Source organism: Myotis myotis, unplaced genomic scaffold (assembly GCF_014108235.1).
Source record: "Myotis myotis isolate mMyoMyo1 unplaced genomic scaffold, mMyoMyo1.p scaffold_m19_p_7, whole genome shotgun sequence".
NCBI lineage: Eukaryota > Metazoa > Chordata > Mammalia > Chiroptera > Vespertilionidae > Myotis > Myotis myotis.
Genome location: NW_023416379.1, coordinates 8,640,389 through 8,661,235, shown reverse-complemented (window position 1 = coordinate 8,661,235; position 20,847 = coordinate 8,640,389). Strand labels below are relative to the sequence as shown.

The 20,847-nt window shown below is 39.6% G+C and overlaps 1 protein-coding gene across 3 annotated transcripts in view; it reads left to right on the top strand.

Annotated features, from left to right (window-relative positions):
• The window catches only part of ESR1 (estrogen receptor 1), a 304,587-nt gene that overhangs the window by 157,641 nt on the left and 126,099 nt on the right, over positions 1-20,847 (top strand). For all 3 annotated transcript variants that reach the window (XM_036317796.1, XM_036317794.1, XM_036317795.1), the window contains one exon: positions 473-589. In XM_036317796.1, coding sequence (XP_036173689.1) covers positions 473-589 — 117 coding nt within the window. The remainder of the gene's footprint in view (positions 1-472; positions 590-20,847) is intronic.

Below are 20,847 nucleotides of genomic sequence, written 5' to 3'. Positions count from 1 at the left end.
AATAATTTTATGGTTGGGGGTCACCACAACATGAGGAACTCTATTAAAGGGTCGCAGCATTAGGAAGGTTGAGAACCACTGGTTTAGGGGATTGCCTTCAGCCACCATTGTCTCGACAGAACAATCAGTGCATAGCTTTTAGCTCTTGCTAAAGGCCCAAGGCCCATCAGCCTTCTGAAGGACTTCTTGCGTAATTATGACCTGCTGGTCTTAGCCTCCAGCGTGAACTGAAGGTGATTTGCCCAAAGAACTCCTAAAGCACTTGTCTGAGGCAGAAATTAAGTCTAGGAGTTTTTTGGGTTTTTTTTTTTTGCATTTACAAAAGGACTAAAAAAGGATGATGGACTGAGGTAACAACATAGTAAGGCCAAGCAAGTGATATGAAAACATCCTCCAGACAGCTTCACTTGTAGATTATGACTGCCTACGTTTCTTGAAAAAAATATTAATTCTGTCCTCTTGCTTTTAATAGGACATAATGACTACATGTGTCCAGCTACCAACCAATGCACAATTGATAAAAACAGGAGGAAGAGCTGTCAGGCCTGCCGACTACGCAAGTGCTATGAAGTGGGCATGATGAAAGGTGGTAGGTAACTTTGACACAGGGTGCCCATTCCCAATGGATGTCTGTGTTTGCTACTCAGTGCTGGCTCTTTCTATTCCAGTAACCATGGGAGTTTAGTGTTTTCTCTTTTAATACGTTTTTTTTTTCCTATTCTTATTTTTCTTTGCAACAGAAGTATTTCTATAATACATTTTATTTAAAAAATAGGAAACAATTGGAACTGGAAATGCTGTGTTTTATAAACCCATTTTGTGTTTTATAGTTTAAATGTAAATAATTAATATTTTAAAGAAAGGTGTATGGGAGGTGGTGGTAGAAGGAAAGAAAGATTGCTCAGGGAGTTATTCTAGAAAGATTCTTCCCATACTGTTTATATCACTAATGCTAGAAAATTATATTGGAGAATAAACTTTCATAAACTGAGACTTGTAAATGTGAAAGCTAAGTAGCTAATTTATAATCTTAACATGTGTTAGGGAATTTGAATTTCAATAAAAAGGCAGCTTTTTCCTTTTGAAGTTGAGTCATTCAGGGTTGGGAGCCTTGAAATGAGTACTGAGCACTGACCAAACACAAGGCCCCCGGGATCTGCACCCGTGTGCTTGTGTCTTTGTGGCTGTGGGTGTTGTGTATGTGTGGTTTTCTGTCCCCTCCTGTCTCCAGTCTTCCAGTGTTTTTATTTTTACAGGAATCCAGTGCTGATTGACCTTGCATTTTGGGAATCTAGTCTTGAAGAACAATGCTTCTAGTCTTGCATAGCCTTCAAAATACAAGGAAAGAACAGATAGGAAGTTTGTAATTAAAATAAAGTCATGGGTGCATTAGTGTTTCAGGATGATACCAAGGGTGGCAGATGGATGATGGGCTCCCTGCTGATCACAATGGGGTGTGTGTGGGGGGGAAGCTTTCTGAAGGAGACAAGATTTGGGATGCGTTAAGGATAACAAAGCTGCAATGAAAAAGAACAGTGACTATGCAGATAGAGGGCAGCTAACCTTTAGCTCATTAATACTGGTATAAAGGAGGAAGGAGAACAAAAACCAAGGATGGAAATCAGGAAGAAAGTGTGCCTGATTGTTATGAAACTTACCACCAAAGGTTCTTGAATTCCATTCTCAGAAACCTGCCAGGTTGCGGTTGTGAATACAGCATTTGGAATCAGTTCTCTTGAGGGACAGATGAAATGTTGAAGTCATGTCTTGTGTGAGGTGTGACTTGATGTCTTGAATGTCTGAGAAAGCAGTTTGAATTTAAAGGGTAATTAATCACAAGACTTTAACAGCCTCATTAAGAAAATGATACTTTGAGTCATAAATGGATTAAACACTTAAGGAATTCATCTTTCTTTGTATTACTAGAGAATTAGTCAGGCTTAATTAAACTCACAAATAAGCTTTTTAAGGTAACTTGATAAGCGACAGGAATATAATAGCTATTCATAAAAAGTTTAATTTGAAACAGTGGGGTCCAGGTTGAATATCCTTTGGTGCTGTTGATAGATTAAGCCCAATCTGGTCTATTCTCTCTGAAAGCTGAAATAATCAATGTGTGAATATGTCCAAAACATTTTTCTTTTAGGGTACCCACACATTGACCCCACTTCATAAAAAATATGTTTTTCCCAATTAATACGCTGATACAGTCTGGCTGCATAAGTATAAATTATGAATACTCATTTTTAATTTAACAAAAATTTTAATATGCAAAGACATAATAAAAGTCTTCCCACTGTTTTTAAATAGGACTCTAGATAATTTAACTGCACAAAGCCAGTCTGTGTGTCTATACATATAATTGTACATGCATTTTTACATCTGTAAAATATCTATCTGTTTTAGTTTACTGCCAGTTTAGTCCACTTGGTCTATCATCTGGGCAGCTTAAACACAGAATTTAATTTTTTTCTAAACATCAATAAAAAAAATTGAATCTCTACCCATGACATCAAATCTTTAGTTTCAGATAAAAGAAAAAACCACATACCTACCCCCAACTTAATGGCAAGGCTGAATAAATTCATTGAAGTGCCCTAAGGGTTTGTTAGAGTGCCTGATTTACTTACATGCAGACATTATTTTAACCTGTTAGGATGCCTACCAATGAGCCTTACTCTGACAATCCCTTTTAATAGTGCAATTTATTTCATCCACTCATCCCACAGCACTCTCAATCTCTCAACCCTTCTCTACTTCTTTATTTTTCTATTGCATTTCCACCTTCTAAAACATTGTATCGCTAATTTTTAGATTATGTTTATAGTTTGATGTCTGTAAGCTCCTGATGGGCGTTTACACACAAATAAAACATGCTCCCACATCTTGTCCAGTGATGTCCTGCAAGCCCTTAGATCAGTGCCTGCATGCCATAGGCAGTCAATACCAGATGTGGCATGGACTAACAGAATGGATGAGCAGGAGGGAAAGTACACTACAAGGGCTAAGCTATGAATAATAGGTTGAGAATCGTGAGTCCTGTTTTTCTGAGTCAGGGAAAATACCTGCTTGGGAGTAAAAACCTGTATAGCAGTTAGCTTTCACTGCATAACAGAGCCTCACCTCAAAACCTCAATGGTGTACAACAGTAGGGATATTATTCACATGCCAGGGGATCAGCTAGGGGGCTGCTGAGCTTGGGGGGCTCGCTCACATGTCTGAGGTCAGCTGGCTGGTTCGGCCAGAGCGGCTGAGATGACTCGGTTTGGCTTCTTATACCTCTCATCCAACAGGCTAGTCCAGGCATGTTCCCGTGATAATGGCAGAGGCACCGGGAGAGCAAGCCCTGAATCACAAGCCCATTTCAATCAAGCTGTCGATTACATTATTTGGTGATATGCAATGGGCCAAAACAGGACCAGTGGCTGAGTTCTCAGTCTGTGTGAGAGGGGGCTTCAGAGTTATGTGGCAAAGGTTGGAAAATTTGGGCCATTTTTATAATCTATCACAACCTGAAATACCCACTTTTCAGATTTTGGACTAAAAAGTTTACTAGTATAGACAGAGTGCCATAGGCTCTTACATATAGAAGGGACCTCTGGCTTCATTTACTCTTGTCCCTGTCAGTGTAGGAATCTTCTATGTAGCAATCCGACAGCTTTTGTTGGAATGCTGAATACAAATATGTGTTTTTATTTTCATGCCTCTCTCATATATTGATGAGTGTACACAATAAGGCAGGAAAACCCAGGAGTAGATGTGGGCCAGTACTTCTGGAAAAATATAGGCTGGCTTCAGATGTCCTGGATTTCACTGAGTTATCCAGATGTAGGTTTTGTGTATGCACGTGTATGTTGCAATGGCTTACAAATGCAGATTAAAACACAACCAAATGTAAGGCTACTTTACGTTCACTGCATATACAAAATTAACCAACGGACATTGATAATCATGCTTTTATTTTTATTTGTTATAGCTAGAATACTGATTTAATTTTTTATGCTGAAGTAATTTGATTGCTTATGGAGAGGTCACTTCGGTTCTTGTCCACCTCTTTGTTTTTCAGCTCATTGCTCTTGTCCACTTACTTTTCCAAGAATGACCATGTCTCACATTGAATGAGGACAGTTTTTAAAGACCTGGCAAACATTTCAGAAAGGGTCTTTCTTCTTCCTATCATTTGCTTTTGCGAAAGTCAATTGTTCTTGAAATGAGGTAAGGACCATTTCTGTGGCTAGAACTCAAAAAAAATGGAGAACTTTGCCCTTGCCGATGAGGCTAAGTGGATAGGGCCTTGGGCTGAGTACTGAAGGGTCCTAGGTTCAGTTCCAGTCAAGGGCACACACCTTGGTTGCAGGCTCCATCCCTGGCCCTGGTCAGGGCATGTGCAGGAGGCAACCAATTGATGTGTCTCTCTCAAATCAATGTTTCTGTCTGTCTCTCCCCCTCCCGTCCACTCTCTAAAAGTCAATGGAAAAATATCCTCGATTGAAGATTAACACCAACAACAAAAAAAGCAGAACTTTGATGGCAGTAATTGTATGAATGAATTGTGGCTTTTGAATTCTGTAAGCCTGAGACTTTATGAATTCTCATGTATTTAATTTTTGTTTCAGTGATTGTGGTTGGGATAATAAATGGTGTCTAGAGCTGAAAAGAACTTAAAGGTCACCTTGTCCACCACTTTGTTTTTCAGCTCATTGTTCTTGTCCAACTTAAGCAGCTAGTTAGCAGCTCAGACAAGAAGCCAAGACTCCTAACTCTTGGTTCAGTGCTCTTTTCATTGTACCGTATGACCTACGTGATTTAGATCATCATGAAAGATAGCAACATTCGCAAATAAGATATTCATATCACAGAGACCCAAATTATGACTTAGGAACAATTACTATGGACACAAAGTATGACTATTTAACAAAAACATGAAGCAACACACTTGGCTTAGTTACTCAGCAGAAGTACCAAAAAACATTTATATGGAAAGGTTGATGGATATTTTAAAAAGAATTGCTGAATATTTAACTGCTTTATATTGCTTAATATTTAATATAATTTAAAAAGGACGTATTTTCCCTCTTCAGGCCAAAAGTTTTCACTATCTTTAGATAATAATTCCAATAATGTTGTAAAGCCTGTTTTCTTTTTTAATTGTTTAGACCAGTGATCGGCAAACTCATTAGTCAACAGAGCCAAATATCAACAATACAACAGTTGAAATTTCTTTTGAGAGCCAAATTTTTAAACTTAAACTATATAGGTAGGTACATTGTTATTAACTTAATTAGGGTACTCCTAAGGCTTAGGAAGAGCCACACTCAAGGGGCCAAAGAACCGCATGTGGCTCGCGAGCCGCAGTTTGCCGACCACAGCTTTAGACTATTCTGGTATTAAAAAAAGGTAACTTTGTCAAGTTGAAGGAATCCTGGCTAAAGGTCAAGTGTATGAGTCTGACTCTTCCAAGGACCCTTGGGCAGAGAACTCAGTTACTGTGAACTCTCTTTTCACATTTGAAAAATATGGGTTTAGGATTCAGTGGTCTCAAAAGCATCTTTTAAATCTTAAATGCTATGTTATTTTTTTTTTTTTTAAGAATTCAAACTTGTCTCATCAGAGTATTATATAAGGTTGATATTTTTTTAAAAAAAATTACGTTTTATGATCTAAGTTCAGATTACTTATGGAAAGATCAGAATCTAAAGTTAAAGGTAGTTTCTGGATATAAGAAACAACCTCCGCAGTTATCATACTTATATTTCCAGCCAAATTTGTAGAGCAGCTAGCAACTGCAAACACCTGTTGGAATGGACAAACTATAAATCTATTCTCTTCATTAATTAGCATGGAAAAGGAATTTTTTTCTGAGGGGGGAGTGCCACAAAAAGGAGTTTGATGTTAATAGTGATATGAGCAGATGGCTATAATATCGTTATAAATTATTTAGCCATATAAAAGCAAGAATTCAAAAAAAAAAAGTCTGTTGAGATCTGACTTTGAGAAGATCACTAAGCTTTCTGTTATTAGAAATGTCGGAGTCATGCCTAAGATTTGAGTCCCAGGAGCTGGGGAAACTTGCTAATTTCTGCATTGTGGCACAGAGAAGGAAAGAGGCTAAAAAGATAGTGTGAACTTGGACAGGTTCCTGATTAAATATCACAAAAGCCAGTCTGGTGATGTTTGCTTAAAAACTTATCCAACACCCTTGTGGCCAGACTTGTCACTTTACGTCATCTTCAACCTGAAGCTTCATTGTTCTGTTTACTAAAAGCCCATGTCTTTTACTCAGACTTCCTGGGAGTCATCACCTTTTCCCCTGAAGACTATGATATTCTCTCCTGGTGTTAGTCAGAAAGGCAGGTGAGTCACTGTGGGAGCCTCTGTGTTCATCCAGCTCCTGAGCTCTTTGAACCCCGCCAGCGTGAGGACAAGCTGTGTGCATGGGTGTGTGGTCAGTTCCAGCTCTGAGAGAGCAGTTTCTGCCATCTTGGCTCTTTTTTAACAATAAATTTAATTTTATTTATTTATTTTTATTTATCCTTATTTTTATTTTTTTAGAGAGAGAAGGAAGGGAGGAAGAGAAGCATTGATTTGTTGTTCCATTTATTTATACATTAATTGGTTGAGTCTTGCTTGTGCCCCAACCAGGGATCGAACCTGAAACCTTGGTGTATTGGACGATGCTCTAACCAATTGAGCGACTTGGCCAGGGCTTATCTTGACTCTTGATTCCTGCTTGATCTTAGCTCCCTTGAAGGACAGACATAGCCTTCAAGTCTGTTCTCTGCCTCACTCCCACTTCTAATCTTTGGCATGTCCCCATCTATATGAAGTTCTGATTTTTGACGTTTAGGCTATGTGTCTGATTGCTCATTTTCTTATTGCTAGAATCTTAATTGTGTACTGACTTTGCTGTCACCTACCCATAGCTATACCAACCACTTACCTCTGGCCTCTATTCTGTCACCAGGTCCCATCCCCAGCATGGCCTCTTGAGTGGTAGAGTGCCCATGCCTGGTTGTGCTGTTCCACCAGCCTGCGGGGAACGGCCTGGTGTTGCATTTAATGTGTCTTTGTTTACTAAACACTTAAATAAATGAAGGGAAGGATTTAGCTATGTGCCAGATAGAGTTTAGTCAAACTAGTAGCTTAGTATTGTATTTTAAAAATCCGTTTATCTCATATCTATCCAATTAGATAATCCAAATGAAAATAAGTGATTAAACTAGACACCATATTTTAAAAATCTTAAGAAATCTAATTATTCTTTCTCCTCCAGGCATGTAACTTCCCTCCAGGAGTGAGTCATGTGTAAAATAGTTCAATACCATTACTTTTTTATAGTGAATTTTGAAAAGTGCGTGTGTGTTTAATTATAAAACATTCCTAAAGGGCAGATTTTAGGGAAAGAAAAGATATTGAGAACTATGAGATATTTCAAAAATGTTCTATGTTGGTGGTAAAACAAGCAGAGAAGAATAAACTCAATCAACTCTATATGACACAGTTTACTTAGTCAATTGAAGAAATTAAAAGCATAAGCTTTTTTATAAACAGATAACTGTTTTAAAGACAGTGTATTAGTAAATGTTAATTTTGACTAAGGAGAGAAAATAATTTAAAATCCTACAATGGAAATGAAAAATACATAATTACCATTAAAAATAAACTGATAGTGAATTTTATCTAGGACACATGAAACATTTTTAATACTTAATGAAAATGAACTAGTCAAATGTACTGGATTAAAAAAATTCCTTAAGGAGACACAAAGAACAGCTTTGAATTTTTATGTCCCAATACTATAGCAACAGAATGCCAGCAAGAAAAATGTACAGAAAGGTTGTTTTTTTCTTATTGATTTTTCAGAATTCTTTATATCTTTTAATTTTAATTTATGTATTTTAAATAGATTAATCTAGTATATAGCTTGTCTTTGTTTTGCTTATGATATCCTGTGTTTCATGGAAAAATCTTAATTTTGGGAATTTATCCTACTTTTTCTTTTAAAAAAAATATATTTTATTGATATTTACAGAGAAGAAGGGAGAGGGATAGAGAGTTAGAAACATTGATGAGAGAGAAACATCAATCAGCTGCCTCCTGCACATTCCCTAATGGGTATGTGCCCGCAACCAAAGTACATGCACTTGACTGGAATTGAACCTGGGACCCTTGAGTCCACAGGCCGACGCTCTATCCACTGAGCCAAACCAGTTAGGGCCCTACTTTTTCCTTATCAGAACTCATTTGTGCTTTGAGTTCTGTTTCGTAAATCCTTCCCTGCTTGGACACCATAAAGTAATTTATTTATATTCTGTTTTTAAAGTCTTACAGCTTTCCTTTTTCGCATTTTATTACTGATTCCAGCTGAAAGGGGATTTTGGGTATGACATGAGGTATGAATATAATTTTATGCTTCCTTTGGCATAAACAAAGTGTCCCAGAACCATTAATTGAATGATGCAGTCTCCCCTCACATTGATCTGTAATGCTACCTCTATTAGACATGAGGTTCCTCTATATGAGTGAATTTGATTCTGAGCTCTCTTGGCTGTTTCTTTCCTCTACGGGTTAATGCCTTCACTAATACCACAGTTTTAATTTTCATAACTTGGTAATTACTTTGACTTTATAATCCTTCTTAAAAGGGAATTTGTTCTTCTTCAAAATTGTTTGGCTATTTATGGCTATTTTTGCTTCCAAGGAATTTTTAAATCAATTTTTAATGAAATTTCATTGAATTTATAAATTAATTTAGGAAGGATTGACATCATTATGATAGCCTTCCTGCCCATTAACCTTATGGAACTTGTCATTTATTTTAAGTCTTTTTAAATGACTTTCAGTAACATTTTCCATTTTCTCTAAAAGGTCTTGCATATTTAAAAATTATTCATAGTTATCTCATTTTACTGATATTTAAAAGACATATCTTTTTAAATATTATATGATCTGATTGTTTCAGATGTCATATATTTTTTAAAACTTACAACTTTGGGATTACAATGCCTACTGATTTAATATTTTCTAATGTCATTAAGTATCCTTTAAAACATGATTTTTAGAGTAGCTACATTAATATTCCAGTAAGGACAAATCATAATCTATTTAATTATTTCCATAGTTATTGGTATTTACATTCATCCTTTCTTTTTTAATGGCTAGTGTATTTACTTTCTATGTGTCATATAGATTTTTTATGCTTCAGGAAAATAAAATAATCTTAAATATATTTCTCTTTTAAATCTATAACCCTGAATGAGTTCATCAACATGCCATTCTGTTAGCGATCAGCACTCACTATCATTATTTACCCCCAACAGGGTATCTCTCTTGTTAGCTCTGAAGTATTTACATTGTTTCTGATTTTCAAAATTTTAAACAAGACTATGAGTGACTTTCTCACTAAATCTTTGCAAATGATAATTATTTATTTAGCATTTACTCCTAGAACTTGAATTACTGAATCAAAAGATAGGCATTTTTTTTATGACTTTTGATATACATTGTCAAAATCAATCCAGTGGTGGTTGGCTTGGTTCAGATATCATTATATATATAAAAGAACACTCTGCAAATATTATAAATTATGGTATATATAAATATATACTAGAGGCCTGGGGCACAAAAATTTGTGCACTCGGGGGGGAGGGGGGAAGTACTTCAGCCCGGCCTGTGCCCTCTCGCAGTCTGGGACCCCTCGGGAGATAACAACCTGCTGGCTTAGGCCTGCTCCCGGGTGGCAGAGGGCAGGCCCAATCCCTAGGTGCAGCCCCTGGTCGGGCTCAGAGCAGGGCCGATTGGGGAGTTGGGGCGCCGCCCCGTCATGCACAGAGCAGGGCAGATTGGGAGGTTGTGATGCCACCCTCAGTCACGCTCAGGGTAGGGCCAATTGGGGGGTTGGGGCGCTGCCCCCTGTCACGCACAGAGCAGGGCCCATCAGGGGGTTGGGGCCCCGCCTCCTGTCACGCACAGAGCAGGGTCAATCAGGGGGTTGGGGAGCTCCCCCCTGTCATGCACAGAGCAGGGCCCATCAGGGGGTTGGGGAGCTCCCCCCGTCACTCACAGAGTAGGGCTGATAGGGGAGTTGGCGCACGGCCCCCTGTCACACACAGAGCAGGGCGGATCAGGGGGTTGGGGCGCCGCCCTCTATCACCCACAGAGCAGGGCAATCAGGGGGTTTGGGCGCTGCCCCCTGTCACGCTGATCCCAGTGCTGGGAGGCCTCTCAGCTCCACTGATCCCGGTGGTGGGAGGCATATTACCCTTTTACTATATAGAATAGAGGCTTGGTGCATGGGTGGGGTCCAGCTGGTTTTCCCTGAAGGGTGTCCTGGATCAGGGTGGGGGTCCCCACTGGGGTGCCTGGCCAGTCTGGGTGAGGGGATGATGGCTGTTTGTAGCTGGTCACACACCCTTCAGGGTGGGGGTCTCCACTGGGGTGCCTGGCCAGTCTGGGTGAGGGGCTGAGGGCTGTTTTCAGGCTGGGACTGAAGCTCCCAACTGCTCCTTTTTTTCTTTTTCTTTTTTTTTATTCTGGGCCAGCTTTAGCTCTGAGGCTTGGCTCCAGCTCTGAGGCCTCAGCTGCTGAAAGCAGGTATCTGGTTTTTTTTCGGTTCTATAATCGAAACTCTGTATCAACTCCAGCTCTGAGATCCCAGCTCTCTGAAAGCTGGTTTCTGGGGTTTTGTTTAGCTTCTATATATGTTACAATGTTTTTTAAACTGCAAGCTCAGAGGCCGGCAAGGCAGGCGGGGAACATTGCAGTCCTCCGTCACTGAAGCAAGCAAGCCTCATGTTCAGTTTAAGCTGCCTGGCTGCCGGTCGCCATCTTGGCTGGCCGTTAATTTGCATATCACCCTGATTAGTCAATAGGAAGGGTAGCGGTCGTATGCCAATTACCATGTTTCTCTTTTATTAGATAGGATTATACAGATTACAAATAGTACTTAAGCACTTTAATTTATATAGACTTTAGCCATAAAGAAGAGAGTGAATAAATGAATGAATGAATGAATGAATGAATGAATGCATGAATAATTCTGGCAGGATAGGCAACATAGGGGTACCAGCAGTTAGCCCTGGGTAAGGCAATTATGGATAGTTTTTATTTTCTGCTTTTTTTTCTTTGTATTTTCTGTTTTCAACATGTACATGAATTACTTATGAATACAATAAAAACCCAAGTTAGATATTATTTTTTAAAAATATATATTTTTATTGATTTCAGAGAGGAAGAGAGAGGGAAAGAGAGATAGAAACATCAATGATGAGAGAGAATCATTGATCAGCTGCCTCCTGCATGCCCCCTACTGGGGATCGAGCCTGCAACATGGGCATGTGCCCTTGACCGGAATTGAACCAAGGACCCTTCAATCCTCAGGCTGATGCCAAACCAGTTAGGGCCCAACTTTGATATTCTTATATAAGTTTAGAGTCTCCTTCATTTCTTTCATTTTTAGGAAACTTCCTTTATGGCAGTGGTTCTCAACCTTCTGGCCCTTTAAATACAGTTCCTCATGTTGTGCTCAACCATAAAATTATTTTCGTTGCTACTTCATAACTGTAATGTTGTTACTTTTACGAATCGGAATGTAAATATTTGATATGCAGGATGGTCTTAGGCGACCACTGTGAAAGGGTCGTTCGACCGCCAAAGGGGCCGCGACTCACAGGTTGAGAACCGTTGCTTTATGGTAATTATTTTTCTTTTTATATGTTTCTTCCTGTCTTTTAGTAGTGAGATTGACCAACTACCTTGCAATGCAACTGTGTACATTGTTATCATTGTACTTACCTGATAAATTTCACAACTGGTAATTAATTTATTCCTCATTTGGTACTTAACTATATTTTAGGTGAACTCATAAATATCATGGGAGTGAGCTTGTTTAATATTAACATCATAATGTTGGAATATCATTATTAAATGACAGATTTCTTGGGAATGAAAATGCTTGTTTTTTATATATGTGCTTTTTGATGATGGGAGGTGGCCTCCATTGCAAATGGCAAGAATACACGAAAGCCACTAACTATATACTCTTTCGCCTCCATGTTTAAAACCGACGCCCAGAAGGTCAGTGTGATTCACTCAGGAGGTACTTCATGAAGCTTTAGGGAAAAAGTTAACTTTTTAAAAATCCCTATCAGAATGCTTTCAATCCCTCTTGAAGGTCAGTGGGGGTAAATAGGGAACAAAGATTTCACAAACAATGAAAGCTTCCCAAACAATTGAGAAAAAATTGTTCTGAAACAATGAATTATGTCCCATTCTTTTATTTGAATGTGTTTTCTTAAGGTAATGACTGACAAAGAGTCTGATGATTTTATGTTTAAAGTAGTTTTTTTTCTCAGCAAGACATCCCACGACCATCAGGTTTCTTTTCAGAAGGCTTTTGTAACTGATCCGTGGTCACCCATTCTGATTGCTTGCTCCACATCCACCGGGAGTACACACTGTTCCCCCCAAAATTGCAAAGTTGAAATATATTTTTTCATTTGGGCAACTTCTGCAATCAAGGTAATTCATCCTATCTTCAGAGAACACAATGGAAAAAGGCAGCCTAATCTCTGTGACCTTAAACTTCCCCTGAAACTTAGACACGGGTTAGCACAGCTGGTGAGAGCTTGGTGCTAATGACACCAAGGTCATGGGTTCTCTCCCATTACAAGGCCGTGAAACTCAAAGGAAAAACCCCACAACTTTGGCACAGACTCCCTGAGACATCTGCTAGCCATTCAGGTGAATCATATGATAACTTAGGGCAGTGGTTCTCAACCTTCCTAACGCCGCAACCCTTTAGTACAGTTCCTCATGTTGTGGTGACCCCCAATTTCATTGTTACAAATTGAACATAATTAAAGCATCATGATTAATCACAAAAACAATATGTAATTACATATGTGTTTTCCGATGGTCTTAGGCGACCCCTGTGAAAGGGTCATTCGACCCCCAAAGGGGTCGCGACCCACAGGTTGAGAACTGCTGACTTAGGGAGTCTCCAACTTGAGCTGGTTGTGGGACCAAGGAAGAGGGTCAACTGAAGATGGGAGATAGACCCTGAAATACCCAAGACCAGACACAGTGGAAGACAAGGAAATTTAAACGGGTTTCAGGAAGTGGGTGTCAATTCAAGACAGTGCATTGGAGGGGTGTAGGAAGGAAGACTGGGTTCAGCCACCAGGAGAGTTTTTAAATGGAGTCACTGCATGGGCCAGTGTCAGGATATCAGCCTATACGGCTTTTCTTTACGGTATTTTCAATAACTGTATTAGCCAGTTCACTTGCTATGGTTTCCTACTTCTTTCTTAAACTTGGTAAGGTTTCCCCTCCCCCCTTTGTCTGTATCTTTCCGATGTTTCACTCTCCTATATGTGCATAGCTTCCGCTGGCAGTCTCTGAGAATCCACCAGAGGCCTCAGCACTGTGCGGTCTCCCTTGGTCACCTGCTCTGATTCTGGCAGGGCCTCCTTTCCCACTCACGGCTGCCTCCACCAGTGAAGTAAAATGAATACGGGGCTAGAAACCAGTCCTGGAAACATCTCTCCTCAGGCTCATTTACTCTTCTGATTTAGAGAGAGCAATACTGCTTGCATTGCTCCTCCTCAAATCAGTTAGGTTAGACTCCCTGGGGTGCATCCCAGGATTGTTTCCAAACGCCCTAGCTGATTCTAATGTGCACCCAGAGTTGAGTCCTGCCCCGATGGCTGCTACCTGTCATCCCTGAGCACTGTTACACATCATCCGATGTTACTTAGTCATTGCACATTAGTCTACTGCATGGCCCTATAGGTAGCCACTAGCCACTGTGGCCATTTAAACTTGAATTAAAATTAAGTAATATTATAACTACAGCTCCTCAGTTGCTCCAGCCACATCCCACCAGGGGTTAGTAGCTAACATATTGGACAGCCCAGCTAGGGAACATTTCCATCACCAGAGAATTCCACTGAGCTCTGTTAACAATCAGGAAACATCACGTTGGAGTGGCAAATCCATAGCATTCTGTGTGGTTGGTAGATGCTACACTGCATCCCCTGTATCATTTGAAAATTCCTTTATGAATCCCTTAATTTTTAAATTCAGTTGAAATGAGTTTTGGTTAAATTCAGTGGACTGATTTAATTTTATATGATTTGCTCAGCCTACCTGTGTTTAAGCTATCTCCCTTGTTAGAGTGTTAAGCGTCTCACTCAATCCATAGTGTTTTGTTGTGTGAGCCATTTAAAAACAATGTAATCGTGGAGATTATCCCCTCTGAAATCTATATTGTTTTATGGAAGAGGTGAACAGCTGGTGAAAATAGTCCCAAGGTTTCTAATCCCACAAAGGAAAACAGGGTGTCGGTCACTGCTTTGCACCATGACATTTGTGAAATCCAGGGAGGGACAGATCTCCTGCACTAATAACATGTCCATATAAACGTCCTTGCAGAGCCTTATGAGAACAGGGACGTTAGGAGTGGGAGAAGATTGACCTTAATGTCATTTCCACTTACTAAAAAGCTATAAGTAGCCATTTTACTAGCTGAGTATCTATATATATAAAAGCTTAAGCGACTGTTTGACTGTCTGACTGTCTGACCGGTAGCTATGATGCACACTGACCACCAAGGGGCAGACACTCAACTCAGGAGCTGCCGAGCTGTGGTGACTTGGTAGCTGCAGTTCTCAGGTGACGCACCTGGAACCAGAGAGGAGGGAGCCCGATTCCGGGGTGTGTCACCTGAGAACCACCCTCTTGTAATCCAGGATCCCTTGGGGGATGTTAGAGAGCTGGTTTCGGCCCAATCCCCAAAGGCCAGGCTGAGGGACCACACTGGTCTCCACCGGTGCCACTGGGCCTCTAGTTTACTGATGAAAAGCTAAAAGTAGTCATTTAACTAGCTGAGTATTTACTGACTTTTGGTGAGAATCACGTTCTGAAATAACTTGTAATCTCATTCATTACACTCTGCCTCTATGCACACAATGGTGTGGATTTTCACCGGCACCTAGTATTTCACTTCCCGTGCTCTCCTGCTATTCTGAATAGTTTTATTAAGTCCTGCCCCCACATGTACACAGAATCCATCAGTCTATTAATGGGACTCATTATGCTCATTTGTTTTTGCCAAGAACTACTGAAAATGATCCCAAATGACTATGTAATTATAATTAAGATTTCGTGGATGCATACACTTTATTTTTAACATGTTCAGTCTGTTAAGTTTCACCTATTTCAAATAATGACAATTACAGTTACAAAGAAGAATTATTAAGATAACTAATATCTTTGGCATAGAAGCTAGTTATTGTATTTAATAATTATAATGATTAATTCATAACATAGAGATAGTAACTCTAGGAAGCTTATTCTATTAGAATTCCTAAGAAGATTAAATAGAACAACTTATTCTGATAAGACCTGGTAACCAAAATGATCTTTTTTTCCCCTTTCATTTTAGTCCGCATATCTTTAGTTTTAATTATGTTCTCCAAAATATGGCTGTGATATTTCAGTTTTTGTGAAATTGTAATATTATAAAATAGAATAACATATATTAGTCCTTTTTTTTTAACTTACTAACCCTAAAATGATACATCTCACTAAATTACCATAATATTCCTTTAGCAATGGGGTCCTTAGTTCAAAAATGATTCCTTTAAAAAGTTGTGACAATCTTATAATTTTCAAAGTAGCATTTTTAACCCCCTTGTCCCATTATTTTTCTTGTTTCCATTTAGGACCTTTCATCAAACTTAAAATTTTCTTTCGTCTACTACATGTCGTCTTTATGTTCTTTCTCCCTGAAAAATAAACATTGAATTTCAGCAGCTGTGTTCTATTCATTCTCTTTAAAATCATGGGGAAAATAATTGTCATTCCCTTACCCCTGTCTCCAACTCTCTCATCGTTTTCAGCGGGCCGATTTTCTTATTTTTTTCTCCTGTCTACTGTAAGGCACTTTTTACTCTGCTCCATTCCCTGCAATTTAGGGTTTACAATTTCTTTGAGCTTCTCAAGTTATCCTTTGTACTCGGGTCTACTTTTTCATTAAAAGAAGACTTCAGTCTTCTTTTGACTTTACCATCTATATATTGCCATATTTGAAACCTATCTGCCTATTGAGTAAAACGAACCATCCATCCTGCTTAATGATGCCAAATGTGTGACTTCTGAATGAGTTAAAAATCATCACGCACGGTGAAAGAAGTTGCTAGCATGTTCAGATTACTGTGTTATGTACAATGAAGCTGATGTGAAATCGCTCATAATGAACATAATATCAAGAAATAATGACAGGATCCTGCATATCCTGTGCCCTGGGTCAACAAGCCCATAAGGCAAATCACCATTTTATTAGAAATGTGACAAATCACGTGAGTAGTGGGGCTAGTACAGCAGGGGAAAGGACATGGGCGTTGGGATTAGCAGTGTTGAGTTCTAATTTCTGTCCCCAATTGTGTGGCTCAGGGCTAAGCCACATTACCTCCTCCAGCCCTTCATTTATAAAATGCAATTTAATATCTTAGATGTTTCAATGAAATGATGTGCAAATCATTCTCCACATTATACAGGACAACAGGCCTCCACGGAGATACTGCTCGCCTTCGGCTTTGCCTTTAGGGCAGGACAGGTGAACTTCGGCCTACATATAGCCATTTCAACAAGAGAACGCTTTTCTCTTTTGGGGGGTGATGGGTATTTATTTTTAAAAACTTCATTAGAGACTGGCTGGACTGGCTGGAGTGGCTCAGTGGTTGAGCATCAACCTATGGACCAGGAGGCCATGGTTTGATTCCCAGTCAGGGCACATGCCTGGGTTGTGGGCTTGATCCCCAGTGTGGAGCATGCAGGAGACAGCTGATCAATGATTCTTTCTCATCATTGATGTTTCTCTCTCTCTCTCCCTCTCCCTTCCTCTTTGAAATTGGTAAAATATACTTTAAAAAACCCCCACAAAATATTTATTATTACTGTCCCTTCCCCCCCCCTTTGCCCACCTACTCCAGGCCTCCAACCCCCTTCCTCTCACCGTCTGTGTGTCATGCATATATGTTCTTTTCCTAGTCCCTTCACTTTCTTCCAGTCCCCACTCTTCCCTCTCCTCTGACAGTTGTCAGTCTGTTCTATGTATCTAAGCCTCTGTTTCTCTTTTGTTTGTCAGTTCATTTTTTTATTATTATTGCATAAATATGCTACTCAGGTGGCTAGCCAAGCTTGCCTTCACATCATCTACTAACAACAACCTCAGTATCATCTCTAAGGAACATATTGGATTGACTATCCCATCGAATAAACTCCCAACTAAACATTCTTTCTAGTTTTTATAAGATTTCTAATTCAGTTACAAAGCAAGTCCATCCCCTTGCTTGTAATGACTTCTACCCTTTCCACATCAGGCAATTCAGGCAGTTTTCATGAACGTCATGATTACACAAGCCTTTTTCTGAAGGCTGGAGGCCTGAGAAACTGGGGAATCCCTATGAATAAACCTAAAAACCCAGGTGTTCAGCTCTCCTAGCTTCTTTCTGAATTGGATCAAAGCCCTGCCCATTGAAACAGGATATTTTCAGATTGTTTGTTGGAGACCTATCATCACAATAACAATATGCTGTATAGACCATCACCATTTCCAAAAATGTAATCATATTGAAAGAGATAGACACCTGTCAATTGCCAAGAATTTTATTTATTTTTTTAAAATATATTTTTATTGATTTCAAAGAGGAAGGGAAAGGAGAGAGATAGAAACATCAGTGATGAGGGAGAATCATTGATCGGCTGCCTCCTGCACACCCCACACTGGGGATGGAACCTGCAACCAGGGCATGTCTCCTGATCGGGAATTGAACTGTGACCTCCTTGTTCATAGGTCAATGCTCAACCACTGAGCCACTGTGGCCAGGGAATTGTCAAGAATTTTAAAAAATAATCAGGTTGGTATGTATGTGGCACTGGCCTTCGTGGAAAGGGGCAAAGGCCTGCCTGTGTTCTTCCCATAAGCGAAAGCAAACTCTGGGGAAGTCCGCCCACCAAGAAAGCTTGGACTCTGCTTCTCAGTGTTTCATCTGGATCTCCCTTTGGGGCATACACTAGTTATAATTTTGTGAACTGTAATTAAAGTCGAAGAAGTTTTCCTGAAATTACAGCAATAGGAGCATTTTTTTTCCTTTTGGGCTGCAGTCTTCATTCTGATTCTCAATCCTTTATTCTAACTTCTGACATTGACGAAACATGAACAGAATGAATGGCTTTTAAAAATGGATGCAGGTGCAATAAGTGCAAGGCCAGGAAAGTGCATAATCATTTTTTCTTTTCTGTGTCGATGAGGTTTTTTTTTTCTTAATCCCTTCACCTTTTTCCTCCAACCCCTCTCCCCTCTGACTGTTAGTCTGTTCTCTGTGAATTTGAGTCCGTTTCTACTTTGTTTGTTAGTTTATTTTCATTAGATTCCACATATAATGTGAAATCATATGATATGGTACTTGTCTTTCTATGACTAGCTTATTTAAGTTAGTATTTAACTTAGCATAATACTCTCTAGGTCCCTCCATGCTGTCACCAAAGGGAAAATTTTCTTTCTTTCTTTCTTTCTTTCTTTCTTTCTTTCTTTCTTTCTTTCTTTCTTTCTTTCTTTCTTTCTTTCTCTCTCTTTCTCTTTCTTTCTCCCTCCCTCCCTCTCTTTCTCTCTTTCTTTCTTTCTTTCTTTCTTTCTTTCTTTCTTTCTTTCTTTCTTTCTTTCTTTCTCTCTCTCTCTCTCTCTCTCTCTCTCTCTCTCTCTCTCTCTCTTTCTTTCTCCCTCCCTCCCTCTCTTTCTCCCTCTCTTTCTCTCTTTCTTTCTTTCTTTCTTTCTTTCTTTCTTTCTTTCTTTCTTTCTTTCTTTCTTTCTTTCTTTCTGAAGGTACTAGGTCTTCAAAAAAATCAAATGATGGCATGGACCTCGTTCTGTAAATGTAACTTATGATTGGACTGTTAGCCCTGCCTGATACATTGCTAAGTCTTGAACTGTTTTCACAGATTTTTAAAAGGTTACCCATGCAGCTCATCTAGGTTTGAGAGTGTTCTGGCCACTTATTTTGGAGATTCTGCTGCTTCCCTATGTTAGTGATCACTGACATCAACTTCTGTACGTTGACCCCAGGCTTCTTTCTTTCTGTCTCGCTCTTTCCCTCTCTCCAGCAGTAAAATCTAGGTTTTTCTAGGAAACCAGTCGCTAGGTCAGGTTGCTAAGTGTCTGCCCATTGAAGGACATGTGCTCTGGAGCAGCATAAACTTAGCGTTTGACATTTGATAACCCGGCTTGCTTAAGATATTTGCAATACAATTTCAGCTCTAGCAGCTGTAAGCAGAGGACCCAGTGGGTACTTGGTGAAGTCAACAGATGTGGACAGGCCGCCTGAATCAAGAGGCATTAATTTTTTTTTTAAAGTTGATAAGAACTTGTAAGACTGAGTAAAGGAATTCAAATGAGATGGGGCGAGAGATCTGGCATTCAGGAATAAATCACAGTATAATATATCTGCTACTTTGTTTGGATTGAAGGAGGAGTTGCTAACACTGAAATATAGTCAGAGAAAAGGAAAATGGAGATTCTGTAGAGAGGCTGGCCCTGGGATAGTGCTGCTGCCCTCAGTGGAGTGCTGTCTTCTTTGAAAGGTGCTGATTCAATTCACTGCATAAAGCATTCGTTGATCATTACTTCAGAAAGCGAATTTATTTACAAGGCACAGCATTAAGTCTAGGGGGAAGTACAAAGAACCAGGCATAGCCTTATCATTGAGAAATGAAATTGAGGCATGTTTCAGAGAGGAATTTTCTGGATCGGGGCAACAGGGAACTCCTTAGGTGTAGCATGGTGAGATAGAATTGGGCCTGATGTATCAGTGATAAGAATGAGCTATTTCCTCTTGCTGAGCTCTCTTAAAATAGGGTGGTCAAACTTTGTCATCATTGAGGCTTTTGATAATTCTTAATTTCATCATTCTCTAGTCTGAGAACTTGTTCAGAGTGATATTTTATGAAAGGAGCCCCGGTGATTTGTACTAGCCACCAGGATAAATTCATCATGTAACATCTATTTATTGAGCCCCTAATTGGCCCAGCACTGGGTTTTGGGGTTATAGGGCATATTCAGAGGTCTCTCATATAGTTAAGGTGGCAAAGTTCAATAAGGAGAGTCTATAAAAAGGAATACCCCCTTGTAAGCCCTGAGAAACATGGCAGGCACCCACTTGAGGATTTGCTAAAACTCCTGCTGGGATGAACTTGCTTGTGACCCAATTTTGGGACTGTTGGATGATGACTGTCCCACTGGCAGGCACTTCTGTCCAAGAGAATGTAATTGGGTGTTGGTGACTCAAGCAAGGGTGGGAAGACTCATCCATATCCACATCAGAGACAACAGGCACTTTATTTATCTCCAGCTCTTCACCGAGCAGCATGCAACAAAGAAAAGACCCCTGGGGAGGCAGGGAGACCAACTGTTTCTTTTACAGGTTAGAGAAGGAAACCGATGAATCTGAGTTGCAGAGAAAAGAGAGAGAGAGAGTCCCAGGCTGAGCCCTGGTGTCTTATTTATTCCTTTGACTACAGAATGCCTGCCAGCAGGAGACTCATCGCTAAGATATTACAGGGGAATTGAGCCAGGGAAGAAAAATAAGGATTGCTTTTCTCTTCACCCCATAAATTTTGTTATTAATAAGTGAGATTCTTATGGAACAGACTGCTGCAGCTGTCTCCAGAAGCAAGGTTTTATTAGCATTTTTATTAAAATGCACAGTAGTTTTAAGAGTGAATGTTATACTTTTAAATCAAAAAGTATGTTATTGAGAACACATGTGGGTTGTGACTTACCCTCTTACT